Below are 23556 nucleotides of genomic sequence, written 5' to 3' on the forward strand. Positions count from 1 at the left end.
TTAAGTGAGCATGAAATTATTCGAATCTCACTGTGGCTTCAGTTGCATTTCTCTGATAGCTAGTGGAGCTGAAGGTTATTCCATGTATTTACTGGTCATTGCCCATCTTCTTTTTTAATCCACGTGTATGTGGTGTGTGTGTGCAGGTATGTGCATGTGTGTGTGTAGAGATCAGAGAACATCAGGTGTCACCTTCAAAAACATCATCCAGCCGGCGTGGTGGCACACGCCTTTAATCCCAGCACTCGGGAGGCTGAGGTAGGAGGATCTCCGTGAGTTCAAGGCAACCCTGAGTCTACATAGTTAATTCCAGGTCAGCCTGGACCAGAATGAGACCCTACCTTGAAAAAGAAAAATAAAATAAAAACCATCATCCCCCTCCTCTGAGGCAGGGTCTCTCCTTGGCCTGGAGCCCACCAATTAGGCTAGACTGACTGGGCCATGAGTCCCAGGGATCCACCTGACTCCACCACCCCAGTGCTGGCATTACAGTCACATGCCACCACACCTGATATCACTTATCTATCATCTATACAGCAAGGTTTATTTCAATCTTTTGCTCATTCCCCCCCCCATACTACATGTCTTTTATTATTAATTTACAGTAGTTCTATATGTTCTTGCTATAATCCCTAATTAGTTATCATTTGTAAAACTTTTTCTCCAATTTCATGGGTTATCTTCCCACCTTCCTAATTGTTTCCTTTGAAACACAAAATTGTTTTTTTCATTTGTTTGTTTTTCCAGGTAGGGTCTTGCTCTCGCTCAGGCTGACCTGAAATTAACTGTGTCTCAGGATGGCCTCGAACTCACGGTGATGCTCCTACCTCTGCCTCCCAAGTGCTGAAATTAAAGGTATGTGCCACCATGTTTGGCTCACAAAAGCTTTTAACTGTGATGATTTCAAAATGATCTTTTTTAACTTTTTTTTTTTTTTTTGGTTTTTCAAGGTAGGGTTTCACTCTAGCCCAGGCTGACCTGCAATTCACTCTGTAGTCTCAGGGTGGCCTCAAAGTCACAACAATCCTCCTACCTTCTGAGTGCCAGGATGAAAGGCGTGCACCACCACACCCGGCTTTTAAAACTTTTTATTGACAACTGCCATAAATATAGACAACATACCATGATCACAGCCTGCTCCCACCACCGTCCCTTTCCTCCCTCCCAAATCCCCCTCCACTAACTCCCATCTTCTTTCCAGCCTCTTCCACTCTGATGTCATCACTCTTTTTTCCTTCCTATTGTGCAGGCCTTATGTAGGTAGCATCCGTCACTGTGAGGTCACTGAATGTCAAGGCCACTTTGTGTCTGGAAGACTGTACTGTAAACACTTATCCTTTTCCTTTGAAATTTATTTTCATTTTGTTTGTTTACATTTGACCGCTTTTTTACATTTCTTGTTTTATTCCATTTCTTCTTGTTTTTTTTCTAATTTTCTGGTATATTTTATTCATATAATTTCATGAGTCGAAAGGTCATAACACTAAAAAAATTAAAAATACCAAGATAAAAACTACAAAACTTCTGGCGGCGAGGCTCACGTGACAGGCGCTGCCGGCCGCGGGGTCTCGTCGGTGCCGGCGCCGCGCCTGCCGCTCCTGTCGAGTCGGTGGACGCCGCCTCTCCGCCGGACCCGACGCCCGCGCAACCGCCGCCCGCTCCGGCCCCGGGTGCGTCGCACCATGACGACTCTCGGCGACGTCCAGCGGCCTCTGCTGCTCCTGCTGCTGCTCGAATGCAAGCTTTTCTCTGCCATCCTCTGCAGAAGTACTGATTAGCAACAGCTCTTGTGGAGAAAATCCTTCTGAATCCATCCTCACGATTGGTTTTAGAAAAGGATATTCCCTGACTTTCGCCTTTGCAAGAAATGTAACACGTTACCAGGTCAAGGCTATGAAGTTTACTTACAACTTGTCAGACACAGAAATTTTCCCCAATGCAAGTTCCAAGGATATCAAGGTGGAGGAGTCTGTAAGTGACATCGAGGCAGATATAGACAAAAAGTACCGATGCGTCAGTGCTATGCAGATCCAAATGCAAGATGTGATCATCACATTCCATGATACCACCATCCAGGCCTATTTGTCGAATAGCACCTTCAGCAAGGAAGAGACTCGCTGCAAGCAGGATGAACCTTCCCCAACCACTGCACCACCCAGCCCCTTACCACCACTTGTGCCCACAAATCCCTCAGTGTTCAGGTATAACATGACTGGTGACAATGGAACCTGCCTGCTGGCCAGTATGGCACTGCAGCTGAACATCTCCTACTTGCACAAGGACAACACGACTGTGACCAGAGTGCTCAACATCAACCCAAATGAGACTTTGTTTGATGGAAGCTGCAGTGCCCAGTTGGTAACCCTGAGCCTGAGGAACCAGAACCAGAAGGGCAATGTCCTGGTGTTGCAGTTTGGGATGAATGCAAGTTCTAGTGTATACTTCCTACAAGGAATCCAGTTGAATATGACTCTTCCTGATGCTAGAGATCCCACGTTCAGAGCTGTCAACAGCTCACTGAGAGTCCTGCAGACCACCATTGGGAACTCGTACAAATGCAGCACTGAGGAGCACATCCCTGTCACCAAGGAGTTCTCCCTCAATGTCTTCAGCATTTGGGTCCAGGCTTTCAAAGTTGAAGGCGACAGGTTTGGGTCTGTGGAAGAGTGTGTGCAGGATGGAAACAACATGCTGATCCCCATTGCTGTGGGTGGCGCCCTGGCAGGGCTGGTCCTCATTGTCCTCATCGCCTACCTCATCGGCAGGAAGAGGAGTCACGCTGGCTACCAGACCATTTAGCCTGGTGGGCGTGCGCACCACAGACACACAGGGGCCTGTCCTCATGTCCCCGAGCTTAGATAGGTGTGGAGGGGAGGCACACTTTCTGGCAAGCTGTTTTCAAATCTGCTTTATCAAATGTGAAGTTCATCTTGCACCACTTACTATGCACAGAGGAGTAACTACCAAAATGATGGTGTTAATTTTGCTAACTGGTTAAATGTTAATATTACCAAAGTAGAGCTCTAAGGGGAGGGCAGGAGTGCATTTCTGAATTGGCATGAGCTCCACTCATTCAACGTTTTAAGATTTGGTGTTTGGTTTCTTCATTCTTTACTCAGATTTAAGCCTTACAAAAGGGAATCTCTGACCCGAACACTTGGGACTGATGAAGGGCGGCTGATCAGTAGGTTACATACTTAGGAGAAGGAAACAGGAGAGCAGGGTGTTCCCACATGAGTACACAGTGGGAAGCCTCTGGATACTCAGGTTGGGCTGCCTGCTTGGGGTCTTGCCCACTGCCCAGCTGGGGCGTGACCACATGATGCTCTGCTGCCCAAGAGCTGGCACTTTTCTAAATAAAAAAGGCATTATTTTTATTTACTTTTTGTAAAGTGATTTCCAATCTTCTGTTGGCATTCAGGGTGGCCCTGTTTCTGCACTGTGTACAATAAGAGATTCACTCTGCTGGCCTGTCCTCTGCAGCTTGGGTGGGTTGTACACTGAGGATCAGCTCATGTAATGCATTGCCTGTAACAATGCTAATAAAAAGTCTCCTTCTTAAAAAAAAAAAAAAAAAAAAAAAAAAAAAAAAAAACTACAAAACTTCTGAATATACTTTAGCCACATCACACAGCTTTTCATAAGTTCTAGATTTTAGAAAATATATTTTATTGCTGGGTGTGGTGGCACATGCCTTTGATCCCAGCACTCGGGAGGCAGAGATAAGAGGATCACCGTGAATTCGAGGTCACCCTGAGACTACATAGAGAATTCCAAGTCAGCCTGAGCTAAAGTGAGACCCTACCTTGAAAAACAAAACAAAACAAAACATAAAATTTATTTATTTGAGAAAGACAGAGAGAAATAAAAAGATAAAATGGGTGCACTAGGGCCTCTAGTTACTACAAAGTAACTCTAGACACATGCACCACCCAGTGCTTATGGGGGTACTGAGGAATCAAACCTTGGTCCTTAGGCTTCGCAGGCAAGTGCCTTACCTGCTAAGCCATTTCTCCAGCCCAAGTTCTAGATTTTAATAAATGTAGCTCTAGTTTGAAATATTTCTATTTCTTCATTAAGTTAATAATTATTTAGAGTTTGAAAAAACAAGGTATGTTTCATAAGATTATATTTTATTTTCAAGTCTAACACACTACATTTGTGAACTTACTGAATGTCAGCTAACATTTCCTTCATAAAATAGTGTAACACATAATCCATTAGTATATAAGACCATGTTTCCTCATTTTATAAGAAATGATGTGATAAGAAGGTGGGAGTGATTATGAACATATATAATCCCAGAATTGGATCCTAGAGGTTGGGAGGTTGAGATAAAAGGACCAAGAGTTCAAGACTATCCTAGGCCACTATATAGTAATAAGACCCTATCTCAAAAAAAAAAAAAAAAAAAAAAAATCAAGCAAAAGAATATAGAGAGGAAGAAGAGGGAGGGGAAAAAGAAAAACAGGAAGGGAGGCTTAATTTTCTCATGTTTGCTTACTCATAAGATTAATCATGGCTTTAGGTGCTCAATTTTCTTTTGTAATGCTTGATTACATTTGATTTAGAGACTATAACATAACAAGCATCTAGACAACAACTTTTATTGAAAGATTTTGTCAGCATTTTTATAACAATAAAATAGCGTATTAATAATGTTACCTCATCCAAACAGTTGACACGAACATTCTTACTAGATAATAGTGTTCCAGCTTCCTGGACAGTACCTTTAAACAAAAGTGATGAAAAGTAAAAGGATATATGTTACTACAACAGGGAAAAAAAGCTCAAGAATAAGTCAATAAACTTTAAGGGGTCACTGGTCATATTGGACACTAAGAAATAACACAATCACATTCTATCTCATGTATCCACACAGAGAAAGAGATTTATGCAAACTGAAATAGATCCATCTTATTTTTACTTTTACTGACTGTAAATGATATTAATTTGGCCACATTTCCCTTTTGGCAATAATATACTAGACTATAAACAAGACTTAATACTTAAATCTTAAGGGCCATCTAAACCAAAGCAACGTCTAAAACTTACACCTGAGTCCATGTAATACTTGGAATTCAAACTGCATCAGAATTTAGAAGATCTGTCGGCACTGGGTCTTCTGAGCACCGGCACTCTTACAACAGCGTGCGTGGTTTGGAAGTGCTTGGGGGAGAGCTCCGTGCAAAGCCTGGTGCCGTGCCAAAAAGCACTGTCTGACTAATATTCAATCAGCCCTGCTGAAAGCGATCAAAATTAAACCTGACCGCGAGTCTTCCCTCAATCTGGAAATGAGCTGCAATTGGGCCACAATTATGGGGATCTTCTAGTCTTCCGTGGGACATTCTGGCAGGAGCAAGAGGTTACTTAGAAGGCCAAGTCACTATTCTCATCACCAATCCAAGACAACCACATGTCCTGCCAAATAATTTCTGGGTTGACTGGGAAGAAGAGAACAATGCAGTTGAGTGTTCTCAGGGGGTAAGGACGAGGTAAACATCAGCCTGGAAAGGGAGAAGAGGAGCAACCCTCCACCAGGTTATCCCTTCTCCTTAGAGCCACGGTTCAAGAATGTAACGTAATGACTTCTGTTAGAAGTGCAGAGTAAGAGCAGAAGATGGGTGCAGAATGAAGGCCAGTGAGCTTCTCCCTTTCCACGCTCCTCGCCCCTATGCTTTTTAGGCAAGTCCTCCAACTGCTCCATACCACACACAGGAGAAATACAAATGCCTCCCGGGTGAATGGAAACACTGCCCTGCTGGGAAAATGTCATGAGAATGATCTACGTGCTTCTGGAGTGTGACAGTAGCTGTTTTTGTAGAGTTCGTTTTTCTGACCCTGTGCTGCACATGCAGGCAGTGGGCATCGCTGGCTGGGTGGGCAAGAGAAGAGAAGGGGAAGTTTTTGAGAATGTGTGCAAATTCTGCTTTCATCCTTCAGGAAGATGCCTCAGGTGAATCACTGTCCACTGAGAACTCGTGGAAGATATGTTCTCTCTGGCCATCTGCTGCTTATGGAGTAAAGGGAGACAGCACAGGGCCTGTGAGCATGTCCATCCTGCCACACTTAAGGACAAGGTGGGAATTGCAATCATAAACACTTGGATCTCATTGGAGAACAGGCCACTGATTCTATAGAAATGTTTGCCCCGTGGCCAGCAACCTAAAGTTAATCTGTCATATCGGAGAACAGTTTAAACAGAGAAGATAAAGTGTGCTGCAAGTCAGGAAAAGTAAAGGAAAAGAAAAGGCGGCCTTCTACCTGACTCCAATACTTCTGACACTACATGCAGACTGCCCCAACCCGCACACCGAGCAGTTCATCACACGAAAGGGGCGTCTTCCTTACCAGGACTCTGGGAAACGCTATACTCACCTTTCCCTACAGATTAGCTAGACTACTACAGAGGGTAAGATGAACAGCCCAGTGGAAGAGACCAATCAGGCCCAGTACATGGAAAGGGGCCCAGAGTCCTCTTTGGGAAAACTCTCTCAACCTGGTATTTTGGGGATGTTTATTGAGGTTTCCATACAGGCATAGTGGATTATTAACTGAAGCTCCTGTCTCTCTCCCTTTCCTGTAGTATGTGGGGAGACCAGCCCCTGTTCTGATGCTATTCAGGAAGGAGTCTGCTAAGAATCAACTAATTAAACAAAAGTCACTCCTGTCACCTAAGAAATTCCAAAGGGTTAGGAACTGCTCCAGGAACCAGGGCTAAAGACCAAGTATTAGAGCAAAAACACACACTCAAAAACTCTAGTGCTTAGATGAGAAGGGTTTTAAGAGCTTGGGGTCAGGACCCCAGGGCAGAGAGGAAATACATATTATTATACCACATCTGTGTGTGTGTGTGTGTGTGTGTGTGTGTGTGCATGCATGTGCATGCCCCCCCCCCACACACCATACATGCAGACAACTCAAGCTGTGGTCTTTTGAAATACAGAGACCCAGATGAGAAAATAACATTGAGCTTCTATAGAATGAAAACAGATTTTCAAAAAGATATATTAGTATAATATCCCAAGCAGAAACATGTGATTGCTTTTAATTTGGTATTCCAAAATTCATGACATTAAGAAGAAATTAAAGAAGGCATAAAATATAGCAGAAAAATGTGAAGGTTAATCCTGACTGTCCATGTTTCACAACATACTGTTGTGGGAATTTTTTGAATGAGACAAAGTTACAAAAAATGTAAGTGATGTAAACAAACAACTACATACTTTATTTTTTTAAATAATTTCTGTTCCAGTCCACCCAAAACTGTAAATAACTCAAAAAACAAACAAAATACTGTTCTTCATTCCCTGGTTGTCTCTTGTGGACAAGAAACTTATCTCTGTGTTTTTTGGTCTCCTCTCCCCCTATAATTATAACAAGTTTAAGCTAGGTGTGGTGGCACATGCCTTTAATCCCAGCACTCTGGAGGCAGAGGTAGGAGGTTCGCTGTGAGTTTGAGGCCACCCTAAGAATTCAGAGTGAATTCCAGGCCAGCCTAGACTAGAGTAAAATCCTACCTAAGGGGAAAAAAAAAAGGTTTATCTCTCTTCTCTTCCTGTAAATAACTCAAAAACAACCAAAAATTTATCTCTGCTCCTTTTTTTTAATTTTTTTTGTTTATTTTGTATTTATTTGAGAACAATAGACAGAGAGAAAGAGGCAAATAGAGAGAGAGAGAATGGCGCGCCAGGGCCTCCAGCCACTGCAAACGAACTCCAGATGCATGTACCCCCTTGTGCATCTGGCTAACATGGGTCCTGGGGATTTGAGCCTCAAACTGGGGTCTTTAGGCTTCATAGGCAAGCACTTAACCACTAAGCCATCTCTCCAGCCCTATCTCTGCTCTTTATGAGTGACTTCTGACCTGTTGGGGGGCTCTGTAACATAATACAAGTTTTCTTTTCATATTGTTACTTTCTACTAGGTAAGTTCAAACAATAATCTGTTTCATTCTGGTAAAGAAAGGTGTTCAATGATATAATAACAAATTCTTACTGTTGAGGAGATGCAAGGGGCCAAACTTCATTGTAATTCAATAAAGTTAAATTAGTGAAATATTAATGATTTTTTTATCTAATTTCTCCAACTAGCTCATATAAAAAAATAATAGAACATATAACCCGTTTCATTAAAGTGGGACTGATCAATTTATCTAATAAAGCAGTATTTTGGCAGACAAGAGGTGGTTCTGAATCTCTCATAGAACTCTAAAAAAGGCTAAGAGCTTGCCCTAATGTGAGGACACTCACTGTCAGCCTTCAGTGCAGAATATTCACAGTTAGATGTCTTAAGGTATCTATATCCAAATTAAAGATTGAAGAAATGATTTGGGTTATTTTAAAAAATATTTTACTTATTTATGTTAGAGAGAGAGAGAGAATGTGTGTACCAGGGCCTCTGGGCACTGAAAACCAACTCCAGATGCATGTGCCACTCTATGCATCTGGCTTACATGGGTACTGGGGAATAGATAGAACTTGGATCCTTAGGCTTGGCAGGCAAGTGCCTTAACCACTAAGCCATCTCTGTAGCCCGATTTGGCTTATTGACTGCTATATTGTTTATATATAAATATAACCATATAAAATAATGAGAGTGCCTTGACAATATCGAGATTTTGATATAATCATTGAAATGAAGCTATAAATACATTTAAAATAAGAGACTTCTAACTATAACATGTATTTTGAAATAGATTTGTATGAAGTTTTGTTCATAAATGGGGGATTATATTTCTCTGTAGTCCCAGGTGACACAGTTTTTTAAGAATTTTCTTTTCTTTTCTTTTCTTTGGGTTTCATTCTAGCTCACGCTGACCTAGAATTCACTATGTATTCTCAGGGTGGCCTCAAACTCATGGAAGTCCTCCTACCTCTGCCTCCCAAGTGCTGGGATTAAAGGCATGCGCCGCCACCACACCTGGCCAAAAATTTTCTTATATTGACTTCATCTCCACAACATTTGAGGTAGGTACTGTTATGCCCATTTTCTGCATAGAGAACTTGAAGCTTAGGAAAATAACCTGGCACAAGGCCACACCACTAATAAATGACTGAGGTAGGATTCCAAACCAGACCTGCATGTTAACCACCAGCATACGCTGCCTCACATGCAATAATTTCTAGCTCATCACAATTAAATATAAAAATACATGACAAGCTCTCTGAATTATGCATGGCTGGTAATGACATTCAGTGTAGGCTACAGTTAATTTCTTTCCAGTCTCCTGTTCATTTTCTTGAAGGAGCTATGATGTCCCACAAACCTTTATTTGACAAAAATCAATCACACACCTAAACCTACTTCTGTGCTTCTTTTATTGGCTTAGACCAACTAAAGAGAGGAAAAGCAACATTTATATCCTCAAAAGCTTGATGTACGAGGTGAGGTTAGAAGTATCCTCACAAAGACAAAATGTATATTAATTTTCATATGATCTTCAGAATAAAAACTAGATGCCTCAGGTTACAGCCAAGAACTCTCATCTCCCCTTGGAGAAACCTATTTCTCAAGTGCTCCCTGGTTTTCATGGAGTTGCTGTTGCCTGTTTCATATCAGAATTATTATCTCTGGAGGACCGTGAGGTGATCTGTCGGCTATTTGCCCCACATTATCCGGCACAGAGCTACAACTCATGTGCACTAAACTCAATCTCAGGCAGGAAGAAATTACCTAGGCACAGGAAGAAAAAAAAAAAATAGGTCACTGAGAAGTGTGACATACAAACAAAAAAACAATTCAAAATCCCACCATGTCAAGCAAAGACCATTTACCATGAGAAAGCTGGCTATGATTTATTTAGAATTGAATGAGCTCACCTGTTAAGTAAGCTTAAACTTAATTTTTTTTAAACCTTTTTACATTTTGCTTTTCCTTGTTGTGAATAATATATCTGCCTCAGCCTCGGGTGGTCCTAGATTAGAGTTTGGCTACTTGCAAAGCTGGAAACTGGAGAGCCCTATGCTACAATGTCTGGCTGCTCTGCTGTTCGTGGGTGGACGTGGCTCCCTCATCCATGAATTTAAAACAACCACATTATTCATGCCCGCAAGCCCCCCCCCCCGCCCCCGCATCCTCATCCCAGCGTGGTGACAGTGCTAAGGGTGCATGCGGTCACCTGCCAGGTAGCAGGGATGAGGATTCGGCGGGGCCCTCCTCTGGGCGGTGCACTCTTGGGGCCGACCGGGGGTGGAGGGGGGGGCGCGGGGAACATGGCTTCGGGCTCGCCCGGGAGGCTCCCTTCCTCCAACCCCTAAGCGGAAGTGGGGCACGCGCCGCGGAGCGCCAGGCAGCGCGACCACAGGCCCGCAGCAGCGCAGCAGGGCCCCGGGGTGGCCGTGGGCAGCAAGCATGTCGCCCATTTCCTCGCCTGGCCGCTGGGCATCTGGACGCCGAGGACGCACGCGGCACTGGACAGAGAGAGTTCCGGGCCCCGGTCCCATAGGGAGCGCCCCGACCCGCAGCAGGGGGGGGGGGGTGGGGCAGGGATCCGCCAGGGGTCCAGCTCCTCGGGCCTCGGGGACGTCGAAAGGGCCCTTTAGACACTCGCCTAAGGACCTGCCACTGCCAGGCCACGTCTCCAAGACACACGGAGGTCAAAATCACCCGGGCGCGCCTGGGATGCGCAGGGAGGCGGGAATCTGGACGTATCCAAAAGGCGGGTTCCCAGAACGAGGCTCTGCAACCTCCGCTCGGGAAGCACCGACCCTTCTCTCTCTCCATCTCTCCGCCCGACACCCGTCCTCCCGCCAAAAAAAAAATATATATATATGTATATACAAAAATACAAAAACCCTTTATGCGCATCCCAAGCTGCCAACCCCGCAGAAACCTCAGCCAAGGGATCCCGCGGGCACCAGCCAGGTGGGCAGCGACCCGGGCCGCATCCCCACACCCACCCATACCTTTCCCGATAACTTCCAGCAGCTCCTTCTCCTCCTCGGTCAGCTCGCCTTTCTTGATGTGGCCCATGGCTTCCGCCAGCTTGAAGGGGAAGGGATTTACAAAGGGGAAAGGTGCGTCTGCGTGGGGCACGTCACCCTCCACGAGGCGACGTGAGACTTGGGGTGGGGGAGGAGATGCGGAGTGGGTCACTGCGACGAAGCCCGCCTGGGGGCGGGGGGGGGGGGGTGGTGGTCTTGGGCAGCAGCGGGCCGGCAAGCTGCAGCGAGCTCGAGCGAGCCGGGAGGACGCACGGACTGTGCAGGCCCGGCCGCAGGCTCCGCCCACCCTCGCGCCTCATTGGTCCGCCCGGGAGGAGGAGCTGCGAGCGGGAGACTCCGATTGGATCAGCTTACGCTGTCGGAACCAAAAGGAGAAAAGCGGAGGGGGAGAAATTAAAATTCCTCTTCCCAGTTTCCCCACACTCATCCCCAGTAATCCAGGCATGACAGATCACGTGATATTTAGAATTCTCTACTAGACACTTTCATGCCCATCAGTGGCTTTTTGTTGTGGGGGGGGGGGAACGTACACAACGCCCCCCCCCCCCACTCCGCGCTCGTTGTACCTCTCCCACATCCCCGGGAGTCAAGTGGTCCGGCGAGGGGGCGGGGCGCGGGCGGAGCCGCGGCGGGAGGCGGAGCTGCGCCTGGTTCCGTGTGTCGATGTCAATGTGTCTGTCCTTCACTCCTCCATTGTCTGCCGCCGCCACCAGCGCCGCCGCCGCCGCCGCAGGACTCGCCGCAGCCTCCAGCCTCGCGCGTCGTCGCTCCCTCCTCGGACAGGTAAGGGGCGGCTCAGGTGGGCCGTGGGTGGGGTGGGGTGGGGTGGGGGGGAGGAAGCCTGCAACGGGGTGGCGTGAGCCGGGCTCGCCTGCCGGCCGGGAGCTTCCCTCCGCGCTGGAGAGCTGCACGGGGCTTTAAGGAAGCATGTGCCTCCAGGGGCGGCCGCCTGCTCTCTCGGTGGAGAAGCCCACCCCACCCCCACCCACCCCCGCGCCCCTCCGCCTCCCCCACCTGTGCCTTGTCCTCGGTGGCCCGGGGTTGATGGACCCTCGCCTCGTCACATCTGGCCGGCCCAGGCGACCCTGGGAGCGCGCGCGCGCCGGGCGGGAGGACGGGCGGGCGGGCGGGGACCGGCCACGCGGTGGTGGAAGTGGCGGGTGCACATGGTCTGGTGCGTGGCACGGCCAGATGCGGCTTGCTCCCCCCACCTCTCCCCACCCCCGGGGAGGCCCGCGCTTGGGGCTCGGGGCTCCAGGCTTGGAGAGCCCCCATTGAGAGCGAGGTGAGCTCGTGGTGAGAGACTCGGAGAAGGTAGTTGTTGTTTTGTTTTTTTTTTTTTTTTTCCAAGCCTCGCTCTCTTCCCCACTGCTTGTCATCTCCTGGCCTCTGTGGAAGCTGGAGAAGGAAAAAAAAAAAAAAAAAGCCAACCTGGTCGCCCCACGGTCTCTCTCTTTTTTTTTTTTTTTTAAAGGATGTTTAAGACTAATTTATACTTGCACTAAACACTTGGTGGTGTAAGAGCGGAGGGGGTTTCTTCCCTGTGGGGAGAGTTTCCAGTACTTTGTAACTTGGATCTTGAGATTTATGGAAATAGGGAGGAGAGGGTGGAGATTAAATTGTGGCTCTCTATATATAGCCTTAGATTAACCTCTTAATCCAGCCTTCATTCGACGGTGATGTGTAGCCTGAGCTTCCACCGTAGGTAGATAGGGGGTAAATACATGGGTATACCTTTCTGTGGCTTTAATGGTTGCCAAAATATGTGGCTAGCCCTTCAAACATGCAGTCAGGGCTTCTTCAGGAAATACACTTTACTGTTTCACTATTGTTTCTAAACAGACTACTATTGAGATTTCTGTCAAGGCCCATCTTGTCAAAAAGAAATAATTGAATTAGTTGTATAGGTGGCTTTTGGTAAGCATCTACAGGAACACTTCTTTCTTCCCACAGTGCGCATATGTAAAGGGAGAAGATTTTTCCTCTGGTCTTCTACTTTCATTTTGCTTAAAGCTTTCTGTAACCGCTCTTAAATCTAGGGAAGATGTTCATCATTATTTTATGCCATTAACACAAAAAATAATCTTTCCCCAACCTCGACTACCCACCTTCCATTCTCCCTCCCCCCCCCCAGCTTCAGGAGAGAGAAGCAAATCTGACCCAGCACACATCTCACATGAAAAACGGTTTGTAATTATTCATCCCTGTGAAACAAAGAAACTTTTGTTTGATGATGCTTTAATAATGATATAGTTGTTCAAACAAGTAGTAGGGCTGTTGAGAGTGACCAGTGTGTTGTAACCCTTACGGTGCTGTTATGGCCACGGTTACAGTTGGTTTATACGGCTTCATGCAAAAGGAACCTACAAAGCTAAGAAACCGCTTGAGAAGTAACCTCAGTGTGTGACTTCACCTCTCAGCAGCAGATGCATAGGCAAAAGTGGGTATTTCATCGCCAGTGTTTCCATCTCTTGTGCCAAATCTGGGCCATGGTTACTTGAAGGTCACACCTGTTTGCCTCACTCGAGGCAACTTATGGTGTTATTTCCTTGGTGTTTTATTGATAGGTGGTTGGTATTTAATCCCCTGAATATGTGATACATTAACATCCACCCCCAAAATGCAGATAAACCATATGTACAGTTCACATTTAGGAAACATCCCTAATGGAGAGGGTTCATTAACTGAGTTACATTAATAGTTACATTAATAGTTCTGTACAGTGTGAACATTTAATGTTGAAGTAAGATTAGCTGATGAGCTAACATATGATATATTCACACTCAGGAAATTTTGTTGATAATAAATGCTGGTTAATTGTGTCCCAGATGCTTTGCATAGGATTATTTTAATAATTGTGATAACCCAGGAATTAGCCAGTATTATCCCTACTTATGCAAATAAGAGAACAGAAACTGAAGGAAGTTAATTTGCCCACAGCCTCACTGTTAGAAAATGTCAAAGCTGGAATTAGAACCCAGATTGGCTGATCTGTCTTGAAAACCTTTTCTTTCAATATTCTCCTATGTTTTGCACTAAGGGGGAATCATGTGTTCTTCTGACTATCTGATCTTTAATGCATACATGAAATCCCAAGTGCCAAAAATACAAAACCTCCCCTGCTTCTTCCTTCCCTAGTCCCTTTTTTTCCCACAGGTAATGCATTTTTAAGTATCTTTTTTGAAATATTTTATGGACATGCAGCATATTTTTCTATTTCTACTTTTTTTTTTCAAAACTGAGGACATAACTAACACTGTGGTATAATAAAGTGTGTATGATACTTTCTCCTGGATCTGTCTTCACCTTTTTAAAATAGTAATTTCTGAAATGTGTGAAATATTCTTATATCCATCTTGCCACCTCTCCATCTTTGACTGTCCTAGATCCCCGCTGGCCCATTGCCTTGGATTCCTAAGTAGCTGGCCTCTTTCTCACCTCTCATCTGGCTATTTCAAGGAACTTTCAGTAAACACGGAGCCACCCATCATCCCGTTATTGGCTGTCCACTGGCCATTGAATGTGGTTCCAGCTTGTGGTCCTAGCAGGCACATCCAGTTACCCTGCCCCTCCTACACAGGCTCTGCCCTAAGGTCACGGTACTGCTGCTTCCCTCACCTGCCAGTAAGTTCCACCTCTTTGTTCCTATTTTTCCCTTCCTGGAATTACCTCCCTTTTCCTTTTCATCCATTTTCTCCCTACCACCACTACCCTCAAACCCAGCTCTTGCCAGAGGATGGCATTTGATGTGTGACATCCTTACTGTTACCATTATTGGCATCTTCTAATTCTCTCCTATCTTAGCCAACCCCTTGAATCCTTCAAACTACCATCATTACTTCTGGATCTGCATCCATAAGAAAAGAAATTATTTAGCAAGCACGCTTGTTTCATATTTTATTACTTTTTTTTTTTTTTCCAATTTGTTTGGGGCTCTTCTCCTAGACAGTAAGCTAACCAGATGGACTTTTCTCAAGATGTATCTTGCACTTAATGGATATTCGGTACTTGCTGAGTTGAATTCATTTGATCTCAAAGTTATTTTAGGTGGATTTGTTTCCCTCCTTGACTAATCCTTCCTGGCAATGTGAGCTGAGGCGGCATTACATACTACTCATAACCATCACCAAGGGCAGAAAGTCCTGACATGTTTGGAGTCTTAAGCTTCTTGACACCCTTAAGGAATGTTATCTTCTAGGGGGAAAAAATGTTGATAAGCTGCATAGAACAAATTTGGTAAAGCATTCCTGGATTCCCCCATTCAAGCTCCTGGTCTCTTGCTCTGTGCTTTAAGACAATACTTTTTATTATAGAGTTATAGTTCATATTGAGTTATGAGTATTGGATCTTTCAGGGGAATTTTCCTTGGTATTTGACTTACTAGATGTGAAGCTGGGTAACAGCTTCCTTGTACTGTTCTCTCCACTTTCCAGAATGTTTGTTTTTGAGGTAGGGTCTCACTATGGCTCAGGATGACCTGGAATTCACTATGTAGCCTCAGGGTGGCCTACCTCTGCCTCCCCAGTGCTGAGGTTAAAGGCATGTGCCACCATGCTGGGCCAGAATGAGGTTTTTAAGAGGAAAATATGGAAGCATTACAGCCCCTAAGAAATTGCTGTTTTTTCTTTTTTTCTCATTTCTTTCCCTTTACACAATATAAGAAAATCATACAAATACAAATGTTATTTATACTTGCAATCTAGCTTCTGTAGTTATTCATTTAAGCGCTAACATGGTTACACATCAGTCTCTGTAAACACATCACATTTTAACTTCTCAACACAATTAACTGAAGAGAAAATGGCATGGTTCTGACCATGTTTCACAAGTTCATGAATATCTCACTGGCAGTTCTTCTCCATGTTTTTTTTGGAAATGCACAAAGTAATTTACATCCAAGTCTGGAGACTGCAGATGAGAAAATCAACCACCTGTGAAAGAAGTGGAGATACTGATTTTTTTCCATGTCTCAGAAGACATTCTACACAAGACAGTACAAAACCTTTATGAGATTGCTAGGATGAGAATATTCAAGCAGGGCTGGAGACATGGCTTAGCAGTTAAGGCATTTGCCTGCAAAGCCAAAGGACCTCGGTTTGATTCCCCAGGACCCCTTTAAGCCAGATGCACAAGGGGGCGCATGTGTCTGGAGTTCTTTTGCAGTGGCTAGAGGCCCTGGTGTGCCCATTCTCTCTCTGTATCTCTTTCCCTTGGGTCTCTCTCAAATGTGTGTGAAGTTCTTACACAGGCTTTGCTGAATGGAGTGCTTATTTGGATTTCTGCTTTCCGATTCTTGAAACTTTATCATAGCTTGTGTTTCTGAAGTTGGAGGTTGGGGAGCACATGCTCAGAGTGTGCGAGGCCCTAAGTTGACTCCCCAGCACAGCCAATTTTTTCTTCTATATTTTAGAAATACAAATGTTATTATAACATTAGTTCCCAGGCTTTGTTTGAAGGGGTTTTAGAGAGCATATCAACATTAGCTGGCCACATACAAACACTTTCATCTTAGACCTCTGAAATCTGCATGTTGAGGACACATCTCAAGTACCTTTTGGGTAGTTAGGCGCCAAATAGAATGATTTGGCCTGTTCTAAATTTGGCAAGTGTGGAGTAAAGTGCCAGAACTGCTCAGTCATATTTGTAAGCTATCCGTCTTGAAACCGACGCTGGAGGTAGATCCCTGAATGAACCATTGTTAAGTGCCAAAGAGATGATGCTGTTATTTCTTCATTTTCAGCAGTGGGTATTTTTTTTGATTTTTTTTTTTGTTGATATCAATGACAAAGGAAAATAATGTGATGAAACAGGAGCAAATCATGCCCCATGTTAACATAAAGACAGAATAATGCTCAAGCTATCTTTAATTTTTTAATGCTGGGACTATTAATATTTGTAAGAAGGGGATATAATCAGTTTGTGTGATATCAAAAATTATGGCTTTTCTTTTGGATATAGCAGTGTTTTTAAGGCCTTCCAAGTAAACTTCAAGAAAAGCATTTCTTACTAGTATGTGTCACTGCAGACAATCTGTAGAGCTAATATAAAGTGTACTATTTTGATATATCATACACTTATCTTCCATAGTCACACAAAGACTAATATTTTTCAACTTGTTCTGGACAGCTTCCTAGATTTATGATCATTTCTAAGGGGAAAAAGAGGACGGCATGTTTTTCTCGGTGTGCAAGGTAGTAGAATGTGGGTATTATTAGCAGGAAAGAGGTCTCCAAGTTGATGGTGTAAAGGAAACTATTGCCTTGAAGAGAAGGGTGTTGCTTGAAATTAGGAGGATGGGTATTGTGCTGTGATTTGGCTTGATCTCCTGCAGGAAACAATTTAAACACTGGATCCTGTAGTATCACAGAAATCATGGAGCCATAAATTTCCTAATACTTGTGTGTCACTAAGAGGAAGTACTTGGGTTGCATCCATTCTATAAAGATAAGTGGATATTTTCCTTAGTTGAACTCTGTAGAAAACTATTTGTCATTTTTTAAAAATATTTTTATTTATTTGAGAGTGATACAGAGAGAGAGAATGGGCATGCCAGGGCCTCCAGCCACTGCAAACGAACTCCAGATGTGTGCGCCCCCTTGTGCATCTGGCTTACGTGGGTCCTGGGGAACCGAGCCTCAGACCGGGGTCCTTAGGCTTCACAGGCAAGCGCTTAACCGCTAAGCTGTCTCTCCAGCCCCCTATTTGTCATTTTTGAGGCAACACACGCTAATTCAATTTGCACAAGTGCTGAATTGCACTGTAAATTATTTGTTTGTTTATTTGTTTACAAGCAGAGAGAGAGGAGATGAGAGAGAATGTGTATGCCAGGGCCTGTAGCCACTGCAAATGAACTCCAGATGCATGCCCCCCTTGTGCATCTGGCTTACGTGGGTACTGAGGAATTGAACCTGGGTCCTTTGGCTTTGCAGGCAAATGCCTTAACTGCTAAGCCATCTCTCCAGCCCCTGAATTACACTTTAAATTAATATTTATGTTCTACTCTATGTAATTCAAAACTATAAAAATTTATGAGGCAAATACTGGGAAAGCTGTCTTCAGGAGTCATAAATGTCGTCCTAAGACAGCATAGCAACTGTGCAGTTGCACTTGCATTGGAAAGTGCTGAGTACATCAGGAATAGATCATTTCCATCCAGGTCAGTTCTACGTGGACAGGAATCTTGGTGCTTTGGTCCATTGTTTCACCAGAACCATAACGAAATGCATGACCTCAGTATGGTTCGACATCTCTGAGCCTTCTCTAAGGGGTAGCTGAGAGCCTAGTTTAGAGTCATAGTTTTCAAAGTGTTCCATTCCTTAATGGTAAGTTAAACAGGATAATGAATATAAGAACATCAACCAACCCAGTTAATCCACTACAACTCAAATGCATGGCATGGTGTGCACTGACATATTAGAGATGTAGTCCCACTGCTTGTGCCATTGGACTGGCAAGTATTTTGTCAGTGCATGGGACAGCGCTCCACCTGGCAGAAAGCGAGCACCAGGAGCTTGTCCCAAGTGGTCCCTTCTGCCTGTTCTCTGTCAGCTGGTAGCAGACCTGGCAAACAGGTAAAAGAGTGATTCTTTACGCATCTGAATCTCATTATATAGTTTTTTAAAATATTTATCTGATAGAAAGAGACACACACAGAGAGAATGGGCACACCCGGGTCTCTAGCTACTGCACATGAACTCCAGATGCTTGTACCACCTCATGCATCTGGCTTATGTGGGTACTGGGGAATTGAACCTGGGTCCTTAGGCTCCACAAGTAAGTGTCTTAACCACTAAGCCATCTCTCCAGCCCTCATTATGGAGTTTGAACTCAGGGTTGTAGCTTTGGTGGTAGAGCTTCTGTTCAGCATACATAAGACTCTGTTCCATAGCCAGCAGTGCTGAAAAAAAAAGAGAGAGAGAGAGAAAGATTGAGGGAGCTTGTAACATTATACTCGCTTTATTTTGTTGGTACCATTTGTTTGCTTGTTTGTTTTGTTTTTCGAGGTAGGGTTTCACTCTAGCCCAGGCTGACCTAATATTCACTATGTAGTCTCATGGTGGCCTCGAACTCCTCCTACCTCTGACTCCTTAGTACTGGGATTAAAGGCGTGTGCCACCACATGCAGCTGACATTTGATTTTTTGCTTGTTCCTTTCCTTTCTAGTTAAATTTACTGTGTGAGTGAATCCTACAAAATTGCGTTGATGAATGCTGTCCCATATCACTGCAGTGCTGTGCCCACTGTTCGGGTGGACTTTGAAGGTCTGTCTAGTACATGCAGATTAATTTGTGCAATTGGTATCGGTGTGTGTGTGTGTGTGTGTGTGTGTGTGTGTAGCTTTAAATAAAACTGCTTGTGCTGGACAGGCTCAGGCAGGTCCTCTTCTGGGAAGATGGGGCAGGAGTTTCTTCGTTGTGAGAAGTAACAATTGAGTGATTGTTTGGCATTCTGCCCACTCCTGTCTTTGAGCTTCCTGAAGGTCTGTTACCAAATGAAACCTTTTTCACACTGGGCTGGAGACCTGACTCATTGAGTGGAGCACATGCTTTGCAAGCATGAGCCCCTTAGTTTTGTCCCTAAAGCCCATGGAACAAAAGGCCGCACATGGACTCCCAGAGCGGGGGAAGCAGACGGACCTCGGGCTCACTGACCAGTCTACTTGGTCAGCGAGGGTCCCTGTCTCAAAAGGAGGGCTAGAGAAATGGCTTAGCAGTTAAGGCACTTGCCTGCAAAGCCACAGGTTTCGGGTTCAATTCCCCAGGGTCCATGGAAGTCAGATGGCACACGCATCTGGAGTTTGTCTACAGCAGCTGAAGGCCCTGGCGCACCAGTTTCTTTCTCTCTTTCTGTGCCCCCCCCCTCAAATAAATAAAAAGGTAGTTGTCATTCTTGAAGAAAGTCGCATAAAGTTGCCCTTTGACACGCACATGAAACCTGCATGGTATGCATATCCACACACTTGCGTGGACACACAAGTACACATTCCTACTGATAATCACTTTTCCCCAAAACGCTGTTTTCCTGCCTTGTTTAAAGCCTTCTGAGGAGAGGGATACACTTCAGGACTTGCCAAATGGCCTGGTGGCATGAACACTTCTACAGTTTTGACCTTCTCTCTGGCACTAAGCATTCTACTGCTTGCTGACCTTATCTCCTTAGCTCCTAGGGCAGCCCTTGTTGTGCACGCGTGCCCCAGAGCTTCACACATCTTGCTGGAAAGTAAACATAGGGAACAGTCTCTCTCCCTGTACTAAGGCTCAACGTCTGCTCAGCTATCTAACAGGGATGTAACACTTTTCTGGATGAACGAACATTGGAGATGAGGAAGCCTTGATCAGTGTTACCTTTGTCTGTTACTTAATGTAGTTTAATGTGAAACTAATATATGCACATTTTCCTAGAAGGTTAAATAAGATAATTCTAAAGAGTTAAAACAGTCATTTCAATGGGACTGAGCTAGGTAGGACATGAGATCAGAAGGAAAGGTTGAAGCGAACCTCATTTTTACCTTCTATATATATACCGAGATGTTTGTTGCTGCTTTGCCCTCACTGTGGTAATCTCTTTAGTTTTCAAAATCTAATGTTAATTGGCTATAGAAACTACCATGTTATTCTTTGCTTATAAAATGAGTAACACATGGCACTTTTTTTGTTCATTTTTATTTATTTATTTGAGAGTGGCAGATAGAGAAAGAGGCAGATAGAGAGAGAGAAAGAATGGGCACGCCAGGGCTTCCAGCCACTGCAAACGAACTCCAGATGCATGTGCCCTCTTGTGCATCTGGCTAATGTGGGTCCTGGAGATTTGAGCCTCAAACCAGGGTCCTTTGGCTTCACAGGCAAGCACTTAACCGCTAAGCCATTTCTCCAGCCCACATGGCACTTTTTAAAGACAATTTTTTTTATTTATTTATTTGAGAGAGAAAGAGTTAGAGATAGAGAAAAATGGACATGCCAGGACCTCTAGCCTCTACAAATGAACTCCAGTTTACTTCTTAAGCCTTGTAAATTTCAGAACGTCAGAGCCTCTTTCTCCAGGATTGAATGTTACACAACACAGTTATCAAACAACCAAAGCATTTAATGCATTGTCATTAATGAACTAGGCGACCTTATGTTAATGTTTTGAAGAACTGGAAGACATGGGTCTCCTTGAGCATCATCACTTTGTGAGAATACATACTTACTGTGTTGATACTATACTTCCCACTAATCACAGTAGGCAGCGAATAGTTGAAATTGCTCTTGGTAAGTTATTGCCTTGGAATGTCATACGTGGGAATCGGGATTATTGCTTTGTAGTCGTCACCCTTCTGAACAAGAGTGCGCTTCTTAGTCAGGTGATTAGGCACACTTTTATTTTTGACTAGGAGCACCAGCTAGCTTCAAAGTCACTACCTGCTTTTCCCAACAATTAGAGTGAACATTAAACCTTTAGAATGAGCTTAAAGTTTTCTGAGAATCATAACTTTCCCTCTAGGTATTTGTATTGAAATAGTGGAAGTTAGAATTTCTTCTCTTATTTTGCACGTATGCACACACATAACTTTTTTCTTCTGTTTTTCGAGGTAGGGTTTCACTCTAGCTTAGGCTGACCTGGAATTCACTGTGGAGTCTCAGAGTGGCCTCAACTCACAGCGATCCTCCTACCTCTGCCTCCCGAGTGCTGGGATTAAAGGTGTGTGCCACCATGCCTGGCTTGGCTATTCTTTTTATAATGGTGATCTTTAGTAATGTTACACTTCACAGTTTCTGCATTTCTCCTGAATCAAGACAGAACTATAGAACAATATTTCATGACAGAAATCATGCAGGCGGTTCAGAATGGTTAAGGAATTCATCACTGATTTATGCCAAGTGTTTAGGGTAATCTAGGTTGCCAGTAGGAAGATATGATCTCAAGTAGATCTTCAGTAAAGACATGCAAAAAAAAAATACCAAAATAATGCCTTCATTACAAACATTCATGTCATGAGTTCATTTGATGTTTTGTTTGCTTTTGTTTCTTCCAGTTAAGGTCTTGCTATAGCCCAGGCTGACCTGGAATTCACTATGTGGTCTCAGGATGGCCTTGAACTCACAGCCATCCACCTACCTCTGTCTCCCAAGTGCTGGGATTAAAGGCATGAGCCTCCATGCCTGGCTAATTTGATTTTTTTTTTTTTTCCACCAGATAGCTGAGGTGTTTCTGACGTAATAACTGAGACTTTTGTGGAATGTGGGAGGTTACTTTACCCTCTGTGCAAGCTCAGAAAAGGCAGGACCCCTAGGGTGTTCTGCTTCCTCGGCCTTGTCAGCTTCCTGAACCATGTCTCTGCCTAGACCCATCAGTGGTTTTTTGTGTTTTCCTTCCTGTTGTCTGTGTATCATTTTTATGTCTGAATGATGAGACAGGTTGAACACACTGTGCCTTTACCTGTTCCTTCGCTGTGCTTTTCTGAAGATGTTTGTCCTGCAGCACCACAGTGTAACGACAAAATTCAGTGAATTTAGTGGAGATGTCATTCTTGTAGAAATTATGACCATTTGCTTCTACTTTAATCTGGAACCACTCTTTGGTCTTTGCCTTTTTTTTTTTTTTTTTTTTTTAGGTGTAGACATTTTTCAAAACTAAAGACCATCTTAGGAGAGAATGTTCTAGATAGGTCAAACATGAGTCCTTAGGCTTTTCAGGCAAATGCCTCAACCACTAAATTATCTCTCCAGCCCTAGACTTCATTTTTAACAATGCACTTTAAATTGAAACATACATTTTAAAATTCCTTTTCCTTTAGTGCCTCTCTTGTTCAGCTTATTGTTTTAGCATCCTAAAGTGGGAAAACTTTTATCTGCTGGTACTCAGCTTCCTCTTTTCTTGTTTCCTTGTATCTTACATTTTGTCTTCCAGTCTTCCACCGAATATCATAGGACACAAAATTACCACTGGAGAGATCAAATCTGTTTGTATTATAGACTATGAGAACTACTTTGCTCACTGATTAATACTTTGGTAAGCATGGTGGCACACACCTTTAATCCTAGCATTCACTGGACATATCCTTATTTCATGCCATTGTTTCCTTAAAATTTTATAGATGTACAATTTCAAATGTTTCTGGTGTGCAGTTTTTGTCAGTAGTCGGAACTTGTGTAGACGAATATTACCTAGGCAAGAGGCTTCAGAGCCATTTTCTATTAAAATGCCTGAGCCATATTCGTGTGATGGGTTTTCTAAAAGCTGTGGTGTGGATAGTGTTTATATGATGAGATCTAAGTGTTCGGAGAGAATATGAGCAAGACAGAGGACTCTGGACCACTTTGAGCAAGGATGGTCAATTTGATGGTGATGGTTGGGGAACCTGAGAGAGATTTCATCAGGGGAAAGTGCACGGGCTCAGATAAGGCACTCAGAATGTCCTCAGGGCTCCTTAAGTGCAAACTGTGGGTCCAGAGGTAAAGCTAAAGCATTCTATACTTAACCTGCACTTAAATATTTTTGAAATTAGCTTCACTGAGATGAAATAAGTGACATTGGATTATTGCCGTAATTTATACAGGGATACTTAGCATGTGATTTTTTTTGAAATATTGCTATTACTTAAAATGAACTGAAAAGTCAACATTCAAAC

The 23556-nt window shown here is 44.0% G+C and overlaps 3 protein-coding genes across 3 annotated transcripts in view; 2 read left to right on the forward strand and 1 right to left on the reverse strand.

Annotated features, from left to right (window-relative positions):
• The window catches only part of Ankmy2 (ankyrin repeat and MYND domain containing 2), a 40266-nt gene extending 29075 nt beyond the window's left edge, over positions 1–11191 (reverse strand). The window contains exons 1-2 of the mRNA XM_004652665.3: positions 10908–11191; positions 4666–4730 (exon numbers count right to left, since the gene is read on the reverse strand). Coding sequence (XP_004652722.1) covers positions 4666–4730; positions 10908–10974 — 132 coding nt within the window. The 5' untranslated portion in view covers positions 10975–11191. The remainder of the gene's footprint in view (positions 1–4665; positions 4731–10907) is intronic.
• On the forward strand, positions 1690–3172 carry LOC101604006 (lysosome-associated membrane glycoprotein 1-like; the record flags this gene model as incomplete). Its single annotated transcript, XM_045136131.1, has 1 exon — positions 1690–3172. A coding segment is annotated over one exon (1110 nt), but the record flags the coding sequence as incomplete, so codon positions are not given.
• Positions 11192–11623: 432 nt separating the features above from the next.
• Positions 11624–23556, forward strand: part of Bzw2 (basic leucine zipper and W2 domains 2) — a 58989-nt gene continuing 47056 nt past the window's right edge. The window contains exon 1 of the mRNA XM_004652843.2: positions 11624–11729. The gene's annotated coding sequence lies outside the window, so the exon portion shown is untranslated. The remainder of the gene's footprint in view (positions 11730–23556) is intronic.

The sequence above is a fragment of the Jaculus jaculus genome, chromosome 16, assembly GCF_020740685.1.
Source record: "Jaculus jaculus isolate mJacJac1 chromosome 16, mJacJac1.mat.Y.cur, whole genome shotgun sequence".
In the NCBI taxonomy this organism is placed as follows: Eukaryota; Metazoa; Chordata; class Mammalia; order Rodentia; family Dipodidae; genus Jaculus; species Jaculus jaculus.